Below are 19436 nucleotides of genomic sequence, written 5' to 3' on the forward strand. Positions count from 1 at the left end.
TAGAACAGGGCTGTGTCCCAGCAGCATGCCTGGGGTGGGTCACTGTGTGGTGTTCAGGCAGGATGAATTGCTGGTACTGAACCTGTCTCACAAGGAACTGAGTGGATCTGTTCTTGCTGGTGCTGTCTGATGCTTTCTCACAGCTGGGCTGGATAGTCAGGTGCTAGTGTTGTGTGCTTACACCAGGAACAGCTTAAAACAGCCTTCTTTCATTATTAGAAATGGGTTTTTCATCAGAAAGCAGAATGCAAGTCCAGAATGCTAGACTAAAGGGAAGACTAAACAGAATTTCAAGAGTGTATTATTACGAGTCTGTTAAACTGTGAGAGAGGGCAGGAAAAGTACTAGAAGTTATAGCTGTGTATTGACAGTCTACAAAGTTACAAATACATGAAAAATATATAAAAAGCTAAAAATCTTTAGGCATAAGGGGGAGGAGGAAACTTAGTACATAACTAAATTTGTGCATGGACAGTGAAGGGATTGGCTTTGGAATCACAGTGGATCCTACGGTAGAAATAGTGAAATCTGCCCAAATCAGATTAGGTATATTTTTTTCTATTTCTTTATTCTTTTCTTCTCCTTTTTAAATACTACTTAAGCATTTTATTCCTTAACTTAGGCAAATTAATTGTGATAGTGTTCATTTGCAGAGGTTTTTGGAAAAGTGTACATTCTATTTATTGAACCCTCAGTTAAGAGAATACTTGCACCATGTTTTGTAGATGTTTCACTGATGTTATTTCAGTGAGATATCTTACTGAATGTAACAGTAGGTTTAATATCTTGTGCTTTTCAAAGGACCGAGTAGGAGGAAGAGTTGCTACCTTTCGCAAGGGGAATTACGTTGCTGATCTAGGAGCAATGGTGGTGACAGGACTTGGTGAGTTTTTCAAAACCAAAAAGACAGGGAAGGAAAACTGGGGGGCAAGATGCTGTAAATGTGAAACCTTAATGCTATTTTCGTTCATGGCCAAAATAATTGGATATTTTTAACTCTTTAAAAGAGTGTGTTCTCATTCAGCCTTTTTGACAGTTTATAGTTTTCATAAATAGCAAGGCTATATGATGGGAGAGACCCTAAAGAGACAGATTGTATTCTTTCAATTTACATGGGAAAACAAGGGAGGAGGGGAAATGGAGAGTCATTCTGAAGAGAAAGCCCTTCTTCAGAGTTGAAACCTCAAAAGTACTTTCTCCATATGATTTCAAAAGTAGATGTAAAAGTAATGACAAACAAGCCAAATTTCTTCCTTTGAAATGATAAAATACTGTAAAACCTATAATAAGCCTCTGTTTTTACTGGAAGCCTAAATTTGGTGTCTGTCTCATGATTAGTCTTATTAAATTGCATACAGAAACTGGTTCCAAAGAACTGAACTTGCACAGTCATGGAAAAACAGATTTCAGTTTGCCTATTGAAAGGCTGTGATATTTTTATGTTTAATTCATAGAATCATGGAATCTTAAGAGTTGGAAGGGACCTTAAAGATCATCTAGTCCCAGTTGCCCTTGCCATGGACAGGGACACCTTCCACTAGACCAGGTTGCTCAAGGCCTTGTTCAACCTGGCCTTGAACACTGCCAGGGTTGGGGCAGCCACAACCTCCTTGAGCAGCCTCTTCCAGTAGCTCACTACCCTCACAGGAAAGTACTTCTTCCTAATAATGCAGCCTAAATTTCCCCTCATTCAGTTTGTACCCATTACCCCTTGTCATATCAATACTGTTTCTGACAAGGAGTCCCTCTCTGGCTGCCCTCTAGGACCCCTTCAGATCCTGGAAGTAGGTATTTGGTGGGCAGGTTTTTTCCATGTCCTCATTGCAGGAATCACTGTGAAGTGGAGCCCTTTGGCAGGGTTACACTAGGTCACTGGAATGCATACACTGGAGCTGCTGTTTAAGTCTCTGAAATTGCTTCAACTGTGGAGTTTTTGTTTAATTGCAGACAAATTTTACAGGAGTCTCTGTTAACTATATAAAATCTTTTCCAGGAGGAAATCCCATGGCTGTGGTCAGCAAACAAGTAAATATGGAATTGGCAAAGATCAAACAAAAATGTCCACTTTACGAAGCGAATGGACAAGCTGTAAGTCTGAGACTGTTTCCATGAACCTTTTAAAAAAGAATACCTGAAGTATGTTTGTTACCAGGCTATTGGTCTAGCATGAGATGGCTTCCAGAGAGAGGGAAGAAGGAAAGTGTGTGTCCCTTTTTAGGCATTTTAGTAATATTGTAGCATACCTGCACATATTCTTCTAAAACCTGCTTTTTCCACATGAGTTTTTACCTTTGCATTTCAGAGGTTTTGTGGAAGCCAAGTTCTCTCACCTTTGTTTAACCAGTGAGTGGTTTAACAGATGTGAGGTTTGCTCTTTCCAGCACTTGAGCTCTCATCATGTAACAGGTATTTTCACACTGGCAGCACTCACTATTTACCTGAGTATCATTAGTACAGTTAAATACCACCATTCCATATGTGTCCTGCAGTGTTTCCACCATCATCCTAGAAAAGCTGGATTGGTAGTTCTTACTCACAGTGACCATTCCAGAAAATAAATTACTGTCTGTCTACTTAACTGAGCTATGCCAAGCCTTCTAAAGCCCTGTGCTTGTGTAGAGCCATCTTGCCATCAGAGTCTTTTGGCAAGCTTATGTAGCTTTGATGAGCACACCTTCCTTTCCAGTAAGGAAATCTTACTAGCCCATAAGGCAGTTTGGTTTTCTCTTGCAAGAGAAGTCTGTGTCATTGTGGTTTGACAGCTCTTCTTGTGCCCATCCTGCCAAAGTGTGACATTGTGTTGTACAGGCCTTGGTGTCTGACCATTTGCGAGAGCTGAGGGTATTACATTTTTTTTTCCCAAGGGGTATTCTCAGCAGCTGTATTATTTATGAATGGATTAAGAACAATGCTTGTTCTTTTGTCTCCTAGGTTCCCAAAGAGAAAGATGAAATGGTGGAGCAAGAATTTAATCGTCTGCTGGAAGCCACATCCTATCTCAGTCATCAGCTGGATTTTAATGTTCTCAATAATAAGCCTGTCTCCCTAGGTCAGGCTCTGGAGGTTGTCATACAGTGAGTGACTTCTCTCTTTTTGGTAGACTTTCCTATTTTGGGGATGAATTTCCAAAAGTTACCTCAAACAATTGTGGTGCTCCTAGATGTAAGCATTGCCCTCTTAATACAGCTGCTTGATGTCACAGATGGTTAAAGGAGCAAACCTCTCTTCTTGAAAGGTTCCTGAAAATCATTGCTAGAGTGGCTCAATGTGATTGGTGTCCATACAGTGCACTAACACCACTTGAAAGCTAATGGCAGTTGTAATGGCCTTTAACAGCAGAAGGTAACTTCACACTCACATTTTAGCTAGTCATGTATCCCTTATTTTCAGAAACTTCCATTAATGTTCCAATTGCCACACAAATATTTACTAAAATATCCCATGACATGTGGTTTTATTGTGTTCCACTAATTAGATTGTGATAATAAGTTTCCTCATTAACACAAAGATTTTATGTTGAGCTGACAATTGCTTCTCACCTTTTCCAGATTGCAGGAGAAGCATGTGAAGGATGAGCAGATTGAGCACTGGAAAAAAATTGTAAAAACACAGGAGGAATTGAAAGATCTTCTTAACAAGGTCAGATGATGACATTTAGAACAAGATGATAAGCAATTTTGTTCCTCAGAAAGTGGCAAAACATAGAAAAATGTCCAAATAAAAATATATCAGAAAGTTGCTATTAATGCTGTTCTTAAAATATCTCTTTGCTTAAGACCTGCATAGAAGCCCTGTTAGGACAAAGGTGTTGCCTGCTTGAGAAGGAGAAATTGATTAGGCAGAAAACCATAAGACATAATATGGGAAAAGAAAGGAAGAGGACAGGCACAATAAACAGTGATGTTTCATGGCTTCCTTTAGAGATGTTGATACTGGCTGAGGCTTTTGGGGGCTATTTAAAAATGTTTACTGTCTTTACAGTACACATCTGATTTGTAGTACAGAAACAGTGGTTTAGGACAACTTCCATTATTTTTGCTCATAGTAAATGATGTTTTTACTTTTCTGTGTTTCTCAAACTAAAAATGCTTGTGAACTACTCTCAAATTACTTGCAACATAGTAAGAAATCAATGATGTTGGTCAGCCTTGTTGTTTAGGGTTGATGATATTTACTGTGGCTTCTTGGAGGTAGAATTGCATGTATAAGGGATACCTGCCAAAACCAGGAAATCTCTTTTGTATAATGGCACAATTAGAGGTGAATATCCAGTTTACACAGGAACTTGTTGAAATCTGCCTTTTGACATTATCCTCTCTTTCCTTCCTCTCTTTCCTTCCTCTCTTTCCTTCCTCTCTTTCCTTCCTCTCTTTCCTTCCTCTCTTTCCTTCCTCTCTTTCCTTCCTCTCTTTCCTTCCTCTCTTTCCTTCCTTTCTTTCCTTCCTTTCTTTTCTTCCTCTCTTTCCATTTCTTCCTTTTCCTGCTCTATCTTAAAAGATGGTGAATTTAAAAGAGAAGATTAAAGAACTTCATCAGCAGTATAAGGAGGCATCAGAAGTGAAGCCACCTCGGGATATCACAGCAGAGTTCCTTGTGAAAAGCAAGCACAGAGATCTGACTGCACTTTGCAAGGTAAAGGATCACATACATACAGTGTGTCAGACTGTTTTCTCAGGACTTCAGCAGCCAAAAATTACCAATTAGTCACATTTTTCAGAAGATAAAAGTAGCCAGTATAAATGTTTCCACCTCTCACTATGATCCAGTGCTTTCAAGAGAATGTGATTGACAGTAACTCTGGGTTCTAACACTGATAGGTCTGCTTTGAGTACCTTTAGCTGGGGAATACTACGGCTCAGTTTTAGGTAAGTCTGCTGGCTCATGTCAGACAGCATGTAATGTTTTGAAGATGAATTTTTCTCAGATTAGGTCTTTAATACAGCTGGATTTCACAATAGTCTGGAAATAAAATCTGCATTTGAAGAGAGATACCTTTTTCTCTAAGATAAATAAAGGTGGTTTCTTGACTGAAAGACTTCTTTCTATCTAAAGATTATCATGTACAGAGCTCTGTCTTGACAAGCAGAGTTACTTCCCCTCTCTGGGAGTATCTTGATGTAGAGATGTGCCTTAAAAGGAAACTAGAGAAGCTTGAATTGGATCATGTCTTCGGTTTTTAAGTATGATTGATTCTGCTTTGGAAATCTCCATGTTCAATATTAGCTATAAACTTTTAAGAGACAGAAGAACAGAAGAAGTAGTTTGTGGAATATGAAGCTCTCAGAGCCATAGGAACCCCTAAAATATCAGGAATGTAATGGACTCTCATGTTCTTCAGTTCTGAGTGTTTAAATTCCTGAAATATCACCAAACTAATCTTTTCTGCAGTGTGGCACAGAGTTCTGTGTATACAAAGAGCAGAAGAGCAAAATATGCTGTATTAAATGTTGAAAAAAATAACAAACTTGATTTAGGCTCCACTAGATCCATGAAGTGATTTTTCTAGTGATTTCTCTTGAGACTAGGTCCAGTCTGATGCTACATGGTATCTTCAAGCTCTTTTACATGTAAACTGGTTTTAATGTCAGTTTTTAATCTTAATAGGAGTATGATGAATTGGCAGAAACACAAGGAAAGCTGGAAGAGAAATTACAAGAACTTGAAGCCAATCCACCAAGGTGAAGAGACAAACTATAAGGATAAATACTTAGGAAGGCAGTTCTTTTACTACCTTTTCCCTGAGTTTCAAAAATGGTATGGTATTACAGGAACTCAAGAGGTTACAAAGGCACAGACATGGAGTTTGAGTTCCCTCAGCTTTAGAACTCATTTCCTCATTTTTAGAGATGATTTAAACAGAAAAAGTGGTCCTGAGCTAGGGTGATTCTGTAGAAATCCTGACAGTAATCAGTGTCTGTACTCAAAAGGCATTTGAGGTTTTAAATATCTATCAGTAATGATAGCATACAATCCTACTTATACTGGTAGAATATTATTATTCTGTGCAATTTTACTTTGTTTTGTGTTGTTGTCTTTATGCATGCTACTTAAGCCATTATTTGTGTAACTTTTTTATTTCTGGAGTTTTTAGCTTCCCTTTGAGTATTTTACATTAATTCTGCTTTAAAAACCTGAATTTGCTGGGTTTTGGTACTCAGCTTTCACGAGAGAGGTCCAGATGTTTGAAAGAGAAATGTGTTTTTTAATGTTTTTATTTCTAGACTAAGGAGAGACTCAGAAATTACTTGTGAAAAATTTTCAGAAAAAATGCATTTACAGTATTCTGTTCTAAAAAACTAAATGTCTTTGTGTTATAATTGTTTTTTCTAGCGATGTTTATTTGTCATCAAGGGACAGGCAAATACTTGACTGGCATTTTGCAAACCTAGAATTTGCTAATGCTACACCCCTTTCTACACTTTCACTGAAGCACTGGGACCAGGTAGGTAGCCAGTACTCAGCAATTCACTAAAAACTTAAACTAGGTTTATTTCATTCTCATGAAAGTTTGTCCATGTTAAGAGTTTCTAACTGTTGAAGCGTGTCTGCTTTTGTGCAGGTACTGAATTTTTATGTTATTAATATTTGATGATGAAATTCCGGACAGCTTTTTGTTAATGCCAAAACAATCTCTAACAGTACTCTGTGCTGAAAGTTTCCATATTTATTACTTGACGAATAATCAGAAATAATTTCATGTTTGTTTGAATCTTTAAAAAAGGTTTTTAAATATTTTTTGCCATTGTGTAGAGTTGTTGATTATTTTCTGTTGACTTAGAGGACTTCATTATGAATGCATGCATTCATTATGCCTCTTCATTTTAGGATGACGACTTTGAATTCACAGGCAGTCACTTGACTGTGAGGAATGGCTATTCCTGTGTGCCAGTAGCCTTAGCAGAAGGGTTGGATATTAAATTAAACACGGCAGTTCGACAGGTTCGCTACACTGCATCAGGTACATGAAACCTCCAGGAAACTGCTTTGAGGGAGTGTGGGCATAGAAAGTAGATTTCAGTACTCCTTGAAGCAGTTGTGAGGAGTGATACTGTATAACCCCTCCCATGACATGTTTGGGGGTTGATAAACAGCCATGTTTCTTACTGGATTTGTGTACGTAGTTGCTAGAGATTTATTAGTCTTTAATGTTTTTTTTATTATTTCTGTGACTCATTTGACACAGTCTTTTTCAGTTGTATTTACTTATTGTTCACTCTTACTTATTTACCTCAATGATTGAAGCATTTGGAGTAAGAGGTCTGGGACTGTTTAAGGCTTGGTGCCATTGGACCTGGTATTAGAAGTAAAAATGAATGTAATGGAAGGAATGTATCTTTTTGTTGTTCTTCAAAACATTGGCCTTGGGAAACTGTCAGCTGGGAGAGCAGTGTAATGAAAGGAACACTCTCTACTTGCTGTTTATTTATGGATGTATTTAAATAATATTTACTGACCTGGATGAACCTTTAGGCTTATCCCATTAAGGCCATTTTCAGATGCTACCTTAATTGTGTTTCCTGGAGTAGAGTTAAATGGCCAGTAACAACTTGCCTACAAGTTAAGTACTGTTAGTGTAAAGCTGTCTCCATAAACAAAATACTTTCTGATATGGTTATGGTAATTTCTTTAATTTTTAATCCAGTGCTCTTGCCTCGTGGCCTATTAAACTGTTTTTTCTCCCCTTTACAGGCTGTGAAGTGATAGCTGTGAATACCCGATCTACTAGCCAGACCTTCATTTATAAGTGTGATGCTGTGCTGTGCACTCTGCCCCTGGGAGTGCTGAAACAGCAGCCCCCAGCAGTTCAGTTTGTGCCACCTCTTCCTGAGTGGAAAACTTCTGCAGTGCAGAGGATGGGCTTTGGCAACCTGAACAAGGTACGTTGTCACTGGGGGAACTGCAGCAGGCCAGAGGCTGTCATAGAGAGAATCTGAAATGTGGGTGGAATGTAGCTGGTGGGGGAGAGGAAGAATGCCTTTTCCACAGCTGTTTTGCTAGGGTTTGATGATGAAAACTGTCTGGGGAACTTGCAGAAGTAGATCTGATGGAACTTGTTAACCAGAAAATTGAGAGCACACTAACATGTGGAAAGGCAGGTGCAGGCATATGCTTCTATGTATTATGTATTTGCACTCTATATTCACCACATTTCCCTTTCATGACCTGTCCAGTGATAAACATCAATGAGTGTAATTGTCTTTATTTTTATTTCTTCCCTGCATTCTTCCTTACTGTTGATACTCTTTCTAGGTTGTGTTGTGTTTTGATCGTGTCTTCTGGGATCCAAGTGTCAATTTGTTTGGCCATGTTGGGAGCACTACTGCAAGCAGAGGAGAACTTTTTCTCTTTTGGAACCTGTACAAAGGTAGCTGTGGTGCATGTCTGCTTTTGCCAGTGTCTTATTTGTATAGTTTCAGATCTAGAAAAAAACACTTCATAAAATGTTGTTGGGTATGATAAGGAGATAGTATTTTTAGGAGGACAAATGGAAGCAGAGAGCAGCACTGATTGCAGACAGTTCCAGGTTGTGCCTGTTAAATTGCATTACTGCCACAGCAGGACTTTGCCATCAGTAGTTATGGTTTATCTGTAGCTGGTGCTGCCACAGTAGATTGTCAGGAGATCTCTGCAGCAAGTGTACTGGTTTTGTTCCAGCCATTGACCAGACTAAAAGCAAAGGTATGTATAAGGAGCATTATTAAGTGAGTTACTTGTTTAGCAGATGACGAGTGGGTTTCCTTCCATTCTGTCATAAGCAGGATAGATTTCTCTGTTCACTGGAAAAAAATTGCTGTGCAAGGGAAGTGCCTTTCTAGATTATTGAATTATTAAAATGTTTGGCAAGATTTTACTGGAGAAATACAAGTAAGGAGCCTTGAATAGCAAGGCTGTTCATGTGGCTTTTGTGGCTTTAAGATGGCCCTATTATATAGTTAACAAGTAGGGTCGTGGTTTTGGTTTAGATGGAAAGATCATGTCATGTACAAATTAGCTTCCCATGTTACATTCTAAGCCTTCCTTTTCATGAAGATAGGCAGAGCAGGTAGAAATGAAACAGAAATGCAGTAAAACCTCATGTTGAAGCACAAGTCAGATGGCTGAAATCAAAAACAACAATTACCATTTCACCATTTAACCACCATTAATGTGGTTAGACCATAAAACATTGAAACATCATTCCTGATAGTTTTATTTACTTTTTAATACATCAGTTCTCTTGATAATTCTAAATAGTACCAGGGCATATAAAAATTCATTTTCTTTTTGACATAGTGGAAAATTTAGGACTACTTTTGTTGGATTTGTTTAGTCTCTGACTTTGTGCCTTAACTGCAGATCCACGTCTATCCAAGTCCAACTTGTCTGATCGAAATGTTCGATTTCAATAATTCAGTTGTTCTTTTTTCTCTCCTACCCCGCCACAGCACCGATTCTGTTGGCCTTGGTAGCAGGAGAAGCAGCAGGGATCATGGAGAATATCAGTGATGATGTCATTGTTGGTCGGTGCCTCGCCATCCTCAAAGGCATCTTTGGCAGCAGCGCTGTGCCCCAGGTCAGTACAGCCCGGGCTGAAGGAGAGGGAAGAGTGCACTGCCATCATGTGGAGAGTAGGAAAAGAAACAGAGCAAAAAGTGCACACAGAGCAGGTGTGTGCAGCTATAAATGTCTGAATTCCAACTGAGGATCTACATGAGCAGGGTCTGGTAATATTTTTGAAAGACTTAAGGAATTGCCATCAAAGATTGATCTTAGTACGTGTTATCATAGAATATAAATGGGTAGTTCCGCCACTAATGTCAGCCCAAGGACTTTGTCCCTCATATTGTTGCAGTTTGCATTGTTTGTATTTGTCACAAACTGTAGAATTTGCACTTTCTCAACAACTGAAGCTCCTGTCTTGTCTCAGCCTAAAGAGACTGTGGTGTCCCGCTGGCGTGCTGACCCCTGGGCCCGGGGATCATACTCCTATGTAGCTGCTGGATCCTCTGGAAATGACTATGATTTGATGGCTCAGCCAATTACTCCAGGACCAGCCATTCCAGGTGCTCCACAGGTGAGAAACTATTTTTACAAAAAGCTCAGAACAAAATGATTTTTCTGAGAAATTTGCATACATATCTAAACACCAGTTTAGATAACTTGAATCTTAGGATGAATGATTAAAACCTGTAAAATATTTTTTTTTCATTCATTAATTCTGTCATCACAGGTTTGGTGTCATTTGCTTGTTAAAAAAAAGAGCATTTTTATTCAGAAAGCCAGTTTGGTTATGTCTGAACAGAGTATTTAATATTATACCTGTGTTTTGTACTCTGTATTTTTATTGTCCATCACCATATTTAGGTGAGTTGTAGTGATTTGAAAGAGGGTGAAGGCCAGAGTGAGAAGAACAGGTATCAAAAGGTCTCTTCCAAATTGGGGGCCAACACAATGAAGGCATCTCCACAATGAAGGGGTCATCTCCAGATCATGTTGAGAGAATTAAGTTTGAAAGCAACAGCCACTCTTGAAAGCACTGCCAGGAAAGGCTGTGTGGCTTTGGCTTTATTTGAGTTCTTGTTCTAATGATACAAGTCATTAATACACACAGCTATGAGTAAAATGATTCCCTGCATAATGTAATATATGAACATACATTTTTCTCCCACTTTTTAGTGGGAGTAGTTGTTTAAGGTTTCTTGTTTAAAAAGAAACTGCTGATTTAAGTGAGTTGTTGAAGTTTTTGTTTGCTTACTCTGCTAGAGTTCGTGTTCCAGGATTAGAAAGTATTCTTCCTAAACACGTTTGGCTGTAGAGTTACAGTTACAGCTGGGACATGACCCTCCTCTGCTTCTCTGGCTCTGCAAACAGTGCTTATGGAATAGAGCTTTATTTTCTTAGTAATTTGTACATAACTTAAAATAACTAATATGGAGTAGAGCTTTAATTTCTTGGTAATTTGTACATAACATAAAATAACTTCAAATTTGTGCATCAATCTGGCCTATCCTGTATGCACCGCCTTCACATTCCTGGAGGTTGTGCTGTGATTAGAGGACCTTTAAGATTCTTACAGTACCATTTGCTGCAGAATCTGATGAAACGCGAGCAAACCCTGGTGTGTTGTTTGCCCCACAGCCCATCCCTCGCCTGTTCTTTGCGGGCGAGCACACCATCCGCAACTACCCGGCCACGGTGCACGGCGCGCTGCTGAGCGGGCTGCGCGAGGCCGGCCGCATCGCCGACCAGTTCCTGGGGGCCATGTACACCCTGCCCCGGCAGCCCACGCCCGGCGTGCCCCCCCAGCAGGCTGCCAGCATGTGAGGGAAGCTGGAGGAGAGGAAGAGGAGTGCGAAGCCCGCGGTGCTGCTGGTGTGGACCCTGCGATGGAGAAACTCGAGTAGTTTGTAGCAGTGTCTGCTGAGAGGACCCTGAGTCACTGTACAAGCCTTGTCTGAGAATGGCCTTACAGAAGCTTGCCAGACCTTTGGCTTGGCAGCCTTTTACAAAATCTTAAGCTATTTGAAGGGCCAGTGTAAACAGAATCCTTTACTGCAAAGCTGGTAAGGGACTTTGACTCTGCAGATACTTCTTGGAAGTCAAAATAGCTGGAGGGATTTTTAGGGTGTTCAGGGTTTTTTTCTACCTATGTGTGTATTTACAATTTGGTAATTGCACAAGGGCCTCTAGAAGCTGGTTGCTACGAATACTAGCTTAGTGTAGAATGTATGTAAATTTGTGGTTTTTTATGGCTTTGTTTTGAAGAGTAATATTTTTGACCAATTCTATTCCTGTCTGGCATTCAAGAATTTGGGGCAACTGTTTGCCTACCAGTAGCAAATCACACCTCTCCAAAATGGTCCATTGGCTGCTACACCATCGGCATTTTGCTGTAGAGTAACCTGGTATCACTGAGTATGCTAAGCATACTGTTTTATTAAATACTTCCAACAAAAGTAAAGGTACTGAACTGTGTTCCAATGTCCTGAGGTGAACTCTGAGGTGTGTAGTGCCTGGTGCTGTACTGCTGAGCACCTGTTGCAGTATATGAAAGCACTGAATGCCTCCTGGTTTGTCAAACATCCCAAAGGAGACAGAAACGATCATCCCGGAGCCTGTAACTGGAATGCCAGTGCTTGTCCTTTAACCTTAACAGGGAGCAGGAGAACAGGCAATGCTAGTTGGGATGAGAGGAACAATGGGACATCCCCAGCCTGGAAATCCCTGCTTTGGGGCTGCTATCTGATGTAGGGACATCGGTATAATGCCTTTGTTGTGGCTGTATCTTCCTGCCTGGAAAGCTCTGGCACAGGGCTGACTCCTGGTACAGAAACGGTCTGGCTGTGACCCTCTGCCTTAACCTGCAGCAGAGCTGGTGATGCTCTGTGTCCACCTGGCACCTGTGACGCCAAGCTCGTGGCAAACATCCACTGCTCTAGAACCACTCACGTAGCGTAGGCCATTCTCAGCAATGCCATGTCCAGCTCAGGGAGCCTCAGTGGAGAATGGCTGTGTACAACTTGGTGTGCTGTCTTTGCACCATCCTTCCTCAAATGCATCCTGGAATGGGCGTGTGAGATCTGCCTCAACCAAGGCACAAAAAGAAGTGCAAGGTGCTCAGTTCCAGCACTGAACCACCCCGCAGCGTGCACACGCAAACAGAGAGACAGACAGACGCACAACACACACACACACACACACACACACTCCGCTGCCTCAGTGCCTCTCCCAGGGGCAGCAGCACCCCCAAGCAATGGGCACTGCTATAAACACCAACACCACACCATGTAAAAAGAGAAGAGTGTTTATTGGTTATATACTGTAGCACTGACAGTGTTTGAGTCAGGAGAGACATGCAGATAAGTGTGTGTTTACATTTGGCATGCAGACTAAGAGCACTGTGTCGCTGGAAGGAGGTGAGCACCATCTGTATCCACTGCATGGGCAGCCTGGGGAGGAAAGTACTGGCTTTCCTCTACTCAGCATGCTGAGACAGGGCAAGTTCTAAGGGTGGAACACTGCTCATAGCTCTATTGGACACAAAGTTTATTTTAGGGGAAAAGGCAATACTGCAACCCTGGAAAATCTGCTTAACTTGGATGAACCTGTGATTATGAAAAGATTTCTTGCATTATTTGTCTTCTAACTAAGCTGCCCCACCCAAATATATGTTCAGAAATACAAAAAAATAGATTTTTTCTCTTAAAAATACATTCCATGCAGCCTGGAGTGCTGCTTCCCCAAAGCAGGAGCCGGCACTGCACGTGGGGCAGCCCAGGAGGATCCTTTGGGCCCTGGGTTCTGACCATGGGAGGCATCTGCTAACAATGGCTTCGTGTTCTGTTCACAGCTCAGCCTGCGGGGGCTGGCCTGGAGCAGTGCCCTGATTACTTCAGCCGTGTGCAAGGGTGGCAGAGATGAGGTCTACTGCGTTAGAGATGACACCAATGTGACTATTGCTTCAATCTGTAGCTAGGAAATCGCTTGTGTCAAGTGTCTCTTGAAGCACCAAGGCACGTGGCTCTGCCCTGTGCTTCCTGCCTTTTTCCCTTGCTGGGGTCCTGTCCACGGGGGCTGCACTGCACAGCACCAGTGGCCAAGCTGTCACCCCAGGCCCTCCAAGGAGCTGGACAGGCAGCTCCGGGGGCTGCAGAGGTGTTTCCAGACATGAAGGAAGCCGTTCCATGAAGCAGTGAGCTGCTGGGCCCTCACATGAGCCAGCCCTTCTGGGGAAAGCACTGGCTCTCCAGAAGGGCCCAGCAGCTGAGGTTCCTTGGGAGCAGCAAGCACTGACACATTGCCTCTGTACAGCAAATACATTTACAACTTTGGAATTACCCGAGGGCTCGATGCATGGCCTTGTGCATCTTCAAGCCTACTGAAAAGCCGGTTATATTTATATGCTATAATTACAAATACTTCTTCAGTGATGGCAATATTTACACATATACTCTATTTTACAGCTGTTCAAAAAAAGTGTGCAATTCGAGTAAACACATTGTGTTTCCTGAAGTCATTGCTATAAGATTAATAATACAATCAGCTCCTATTGCACTCATTGACTAGAGGGCATGGCCCCTTTCCATACTAGGTAGGGTTTTCTTTCTCAGATTTAATCTCAGCTGTGGTAAAAACAACCAGTGTGCAGTTACCAAGTGACATCTGTGTCCGGTATTTACAAGCAGTGAAACTGAGTCTAGAGCAGGAGTTCAAGGTATCTGCTGTAAAATATTGAACAAATAACTGAGGCAGCTGGAGAAAGGAGAGACATCATCTGTGAGAAGCACCTGAAGACAGTGCCAGCAGCGCTGTGTTGCTGGGGCAATAGCTGGGGCTGAGCCAGCAGGGTAAACCCCTTCCGTTGCTTGGGCGTTGCCTGGTCCTGGCTGACAGAAGGAGAAAACCCAACAGCTATTGCTGCTGGTAGTTCTTCCCTTGCACTTCAGACATGGGGCTGTGTTCTTGGGGTGAGCAGTGGGGTTGAAAAGCTGATAGGTAAGCCAGTGTTTTGTGGGCAGGCACAGGGAAGCCTGCATTCACCCCACACGTTGACTCACAGGGATGCAGAGATTTCCTCGCCACAACTGAAACCACTTCCCTTGGAAGGCTCTTTGGGAGCACTGTGCTAAGCCACATCCATGCCAACAAGATGAGAAGGAGAAAGCTGGTGGATGTGTAGGGACGTCCTGTGGTGTGTGGACCCGTGTCCTGCAGCAGGATGGGGCTGGGACTGTGAGGGAAGGCATTCAGTCACTGCCCAAAGTGATCCTTGTCCTCCTCAGTCCGTCCATGCTCGTCCAGCAGTTTGTACAAGCTGCAGGTCCTGACCTAGGGCAGGGGAGCCCCACACCATGCTGGGTTTCTGGAGGCAGAGCAGCAGTGCCCAGCAGTGGCTCTCCCACGGCCACTGTGACTGGTACAGGTGACAGCTGGAGAGCTGCTCAGCAGCAGGTTTGGGAATGTGCAGAGAAGGAATCCCTGTGACATCTGAAGAGGCAGCAACATGCCAAGATGCCTCCCAGCTGCTTCCAGGGTAAGCAAGCAGGTAGCGTGAGGCATTTGGGCAGCTGAGGCAGCAGGTTTAGTTTGGAGGGGCACATGAGAAGAAGGGGGAGAGTCAGAGGCAGCACCCTGTGGTGGGCAGGGCCAGCAGCAGAGCAGAGCAGAGCTGGGCACTGCTGGGCAGGCTCTGTGGGCAGGGAGCAGGGCACACAGAGGCAAGGGAAGCTGGGGCTGCTCAGGCAGTGCAGCTGGTTCTGGGTGGTGAACCTGGCACACAGAGAGGGATGAGCAGAGCAGGGCGCTCAGGAAGGATACAGCCATTGCACAGGACTGTTACATCCACTGGTTTCAAACTGCACAATCCAAAAGGATTTCCAATCCTTCCTGATAAACATGGGGCAGGGGGAGGCAGTAAGAAGTCTGAATTTAGCTTCAGAATTTCACTTACTTTCATTTTTAGTTTGGAGACTGAGTTTAAATTTTTTCCCATTATCTCATTCTACTAGCACTACCATGTCAATGGTAAGAGAGAGCAGTTTATACAATTTAATATAATTTAAAGATTACTAGAGCTGCCACTCAGTACTAATTTAAAAGAATCTTTTTGCCTTGTTATGCAGGTTGACACATATGTCATAACATGTAAAAGAATAAAATGAAGGGTTAAAAATATACACTTGGGAAAACATCTTTAGAATTTCAAAAAGAAACTTTTTTTTCCAAAAATAATTTTTCCCTTCCTCCAAACAATCTTTATAAAAAAAATAATCATGTCACTAAAACACATCCCTTTTATATAAATGTTTTCATAGATATTTTGCAACCAGTTCTGTTTTTTTTTTCTTTTTGATTAATTTTCTTCTCAGAATTGAGGTGTATATTTCCCAGGCCAGGGAGGAGCTGCAGCACAGGGAGGTGCAGTACAGGCAATCAGATGGCTCTGGTACCTGCTCCTCCAGAGGTGCACTATGGGCACAAGTGTGGGGTGCAACTCTTCCCACAGCACCTCTGAAACAAATCAAGGACCTTTTCTGTCTGGAGCATTCTCCTTGTCCTGCTGCAGAGAGGGACAGGCAGCACTGGGGGTGTCAGTGGTGTTTGTGTAGGGGCCAGCCCAGCAGCTGGGGATGGGATGGAAAGGAAGGACTGTCCGAGCCCTGCTGTGAGAGCCAGGTGCAATCACCTTGCTCAGGACAGAGGCTGCTGATGACCTGAGCACCTCCTGGAGCTGTGGGGACGTGTCTGCCCCCCAGTGACACCAGCTGCACTCGGTGGCCTGCGGGCACTGGGGACACACACCTCTGTGTCTGAAGCAGTCTCTGACCATGCCTGGGTCCCAGGCATGGCAGATAGGGGTTGAGGCACAGACCAAAGCTACCATACGTCAGCTTAGGGTCCAATCCAGTTGTCTCCACCCTGTTTTGGGAAGGAACAAGGACATTCTGCTTGTCTGTGAGGAAAAGCACTTGTTTCTTTTTCTTGTAGGGCTCAACTGCCTTGCACAAGCCACAGAGTTGTTGCCTGCAGAGTGTAACACATAAAGCTCCAGATAAATGGCACCCTGGTCCCAGGCAGGAGGAGGTGTCACTGCTGTGTTGGTCTGGCTCAGTGGATGACTTCTTGGTGCAGGATCTCAACTGGTGATGAGTAGATCATGCAAAGCTTGTTGCAGAGACTGACAGTGATAGGGAACCAACTCGTCCTAAACAACATTTTCTGCTCTCCTTCCCTCTCAATTTGTAAAGCAACAAATGGTAACAGTCTCCTCTTGCCTAGAGACTAAGGGTGCTGGAAACACAGATACTGAGGTGACCACTACCCCAGCCAGTAAGGGTGTATTAGGAGAATGCAAACTCTCCATATGAACTGAAAGCTTTCAATTGTGGTGGACAGCTGTCATGGGCTGGTGGATGTAATCACAGGGACACTGCTGGGATCTTGTGTGAATACAAGTGAATAAAAAGTTCTCTCTTGTGCAAGGAGTACCATTGTTCAGAGAGGCTAGGTAGTCAGAGTTTCCATATGGAGACAGACCTATCATCCTACAGGGAAGATTAAGATTGCAGGTACAGAGATGAGAAGTGGGAGTCCCCTGAGCAAAGTCTCTGCAGCTGCCTCTTCAGCAATGAAGAAAAAGAATTCACTGGTAAAGCTCCTGTACCTTTCAAATCGCATTGCAAAACTGGTTTCAGGCAAGTTGAAGCCTCTGGAGAGGTTACAAACAGGTGTGATGCCTGTGAGCTTGGTACTATCCTGCCTCTTGCTTCACCATGGTCACTGAGAAGAAGGGAATGCAGCTCATCTCCGAGATGTCCGGCACGCCCGGGCAGCGCCCTGGAAGAGACAAACCCGAAAGATCACAGACTGCCCACAACCCTGCTGCCCCTGCAGCATTCCTGCTCTGCAGACAAGATTACTATTGCCCTTGGCAACCATCCCAAATCTCACCAGGATCACAGTCCTTTAGGTAGCAGAGCAGCAGGGGTGTAGCAGCAGAGAAACACTCCAGTAGTAAAGCTGCCAGCTGAAGCAGGGAATCTTTTGTCTCTCCAAATGTTTTTTGTAATCCCTGATTGATTCATGTACCAGAGGATAACTAGATGCAGAGCCACTTAATTCTTTGAGAATATTCTTAGCCATAAAGCTTGCTGAAACAAGTTTATAAGAGAAAATACAGCAGCCACTCCACCCCTGGCAAATGCTAACTTCAGACTTGATTTCTCCTACAAGAGTGGAGAGTTTTTGGACAACTTCTCTAAGTTAGGTTACTGGGAGGTCAGTTCAGATATTGGTTTCTTGCCTTGTAACTACCTTCCTTCACATACCTGCTCCTCTCCTTGGAGCCCTGGTAGTGCAGGGGAGCTGGATTCAGGGTCCTGCAGTTCCACCTTGGTGGCTGTCCTTTTCCCCAGAGTGTCAGCCTGGAGGAGGTACTCAGAAGAGCCATACTGCTTCCTTCTGGAACTGGACACAAAATCTTTGCTTTCATCCTGTGCAAAGGAAAATAAAAAGGGTTGGGACCCAGGGTCTATGAAGGATCTGGAACAGCACAGGGGTCCTAGTGCCAGGTTTGCAGTGTAAGGTGTGGGCTTGAGTCCTTTTAGCAAAGAGGGACTTAAACCAGCAGGCCAGCTCTGCCATGGGCCTCATTTATGTGCTATTTCATAAAGATCTTTTCTCAATAACCATGCAGTAATTTTAATCCAAGTTATGGGTGCATGGTCACAAAACAGGACAGATCCCTTTGACAAAATTACTGAGGTCCAAGGAAAGATTCATTCTATTTTCTCTCTCCTGTCCAGTTATGGGAGGGAGTGATAGAGAGGGGCTTTGGTGAGAGCCTGGCATCCAGGCATCCACCCAGGGTCAACCCACTACAGATGCCCTGTACATTAGTCCCCAAAGCAGTGGAGAGAAAGGGCAAAAGGCAGCACATCCCTGGATGCTGCCTGGGAGACTTTTCCAGCAGATGCACTTCTAACATCAGAGAAGTGATGATGGCTTCCCTTGAAGACAAGCCTACCTTTAGAATTTTGCCAAATTTATGCAGCAGACAGCCCAGTTCCAGTCATTAATGTCAGAGGCATAAGAAAACCATGCATTCATCTGACATTGCTGCTGCTCATCTGCTCCCTGCCTCCAGCACATTTGCACTAATTTTCATCAAACATCACACCAGAGGAATACAGACTTCACTCTGTGAAACATGAACCCTAACTCAATGACTGCTTGAGGTCTTGCATTGCCTCAGGTCTTTAGGGAGCTAGAGAAGGCTGGCTGCCAGCAGCAGAGGGAGCCGGTCCCCAGGCTGCAACACCCACTCATCCATCAGCAGCTCCTGCTCCCTGGGGCTCCCAAAGCAGTGTTCCAAAAAGTCAATACCTCCTGTAGCTTCATTACAGACATTTGCCGAAATCAGCAATGCACAAAGGAAAGGTTGCAATGGAAGAGAGGAAGATAGATTTTGGCAAAAACAGCACAGATCTCATGTTTCCCACATAAGATTCTCAAGGCAATGTCAGACTGTGGATAGTGGAGCTGGAAAGAGGTGACAGTGATACCTTTGTAGGACAGCTCAGTGCCCAGCCTTCTGCCAGAGAAAATAGCTACATCTTTAACTGAAACACAAATCCCAGCAGAAACAAGCTGCTGTGATATATGAGGCATATTACAAGCCTGAAGACACCCCTCAAAGGGTTTTTTCCCAAGGCCATATGCAACAATTTAAGTTGCATACAATTTGCTGTATTTAGTACAATTGAGTATCTGCAGTCTTTCAGGTTCATTCCATACTCGTCATTTACAAACTAAAAGTACACAATCTATGACCAAGAAGTCAGGTTTGTGACTGTGTGGTGCCAAGGGTGATTTTATTGCAAAGTCCAACACACAGAGAGATCCCGAGCTCAGTTCTGTGTGAATTAACCATGCGGTTGCTCTCCTGACAGAGGCAA

General features: G+C 43.1%; 2 protein-coding genes across 4 annotated transcripts in view; one reads left to right on the plus strand and one right to left on the minus strand.

Annotated features, from left to right (window-relative positions):
- The window catches only part of KDM1A (lysine demethylase 1A), a 31191-nt gene extending 19236 nt beyond the window's left edge, over positions 1-11955 (plus strand). For all 3 annotated transcript variants that reach the window (XM_053998700.1, XM_053998701.1, XM_053998702.1), the window contains 13 exons: positions 802-883; positions 1994-2088; positions 2932-3074; positions 3549-3639; positions 4498-4632; positions 5605-5678; positions 6331-6442; positions 6826-6958; positions 7690-7877; positions 8251-8365; positions 9426-9553; positions 9908-10054; positions 11119-11955. In XM_053998700.1, the coding sequence (XP_053854675.1) occupies positions 802-883; positions 1994-2088; positions 2932-3074; positions 3549-3639; positions 4498-4632; positions 5605-5678; positions 6331-6442; positions 6826-6958; positions 7690-7877; positions 8251-8365; positions 9426-9553; positions 9908-10054; positions 11119-11304 (1629 nt within the window). In that variant the 3' untranslated portion in view covers positions 11305-11955. The remainder of the gene's footprint in view (positions 1-801; positions 884-1993; positions 2089-2931; positions 3075-3548; positions 3640-4497; positions 4633-5604; positions 5679-6330; positions 6443-6825; positions 6959-7689; positions 7878-8250; positions 8366-9425; positions 9554-9907; positions 10055-11118) is intronic.
- Positions 11956-12768: 813 nt separating this feature from the next.
- Positions 12769-19436, minus strand: part of LUZP1 (leucine zipper protein 1) — a 31953-nt gene continuing 25285 nt past the window's right edge. Inside the window, exons 3-4 of the mRNA XM_053998699.1 lie at positions 17808-17972; positions 12769-17316 (exon numbers count right to left, since the gene is read on the minus strand). Of these exons, the coding sequence (XP_053854674.1) occupies positions 17281-17316; positions 17808-17972 (201 nt within the window). The 3' untranslated portion in view covers positions 12769-17280. The remainder of the gene's footprint in view (positions 17317-17807; positions 17973-19436) is intronic.

This window comes from Vidua macroura, chromosome 25, assembly GCF_024509145.1.
Source record: "Vidua macroura isolate BioBank_ID:100142 chromosome 25, ASM2450914v1, whole genome shotgun sequence".
Taxonomy (NCBI): Eukaryota; Metazoa; Chordata; class Aves; order Passeriformes; family Viduidae; genus Vidua; species Vidua macroura.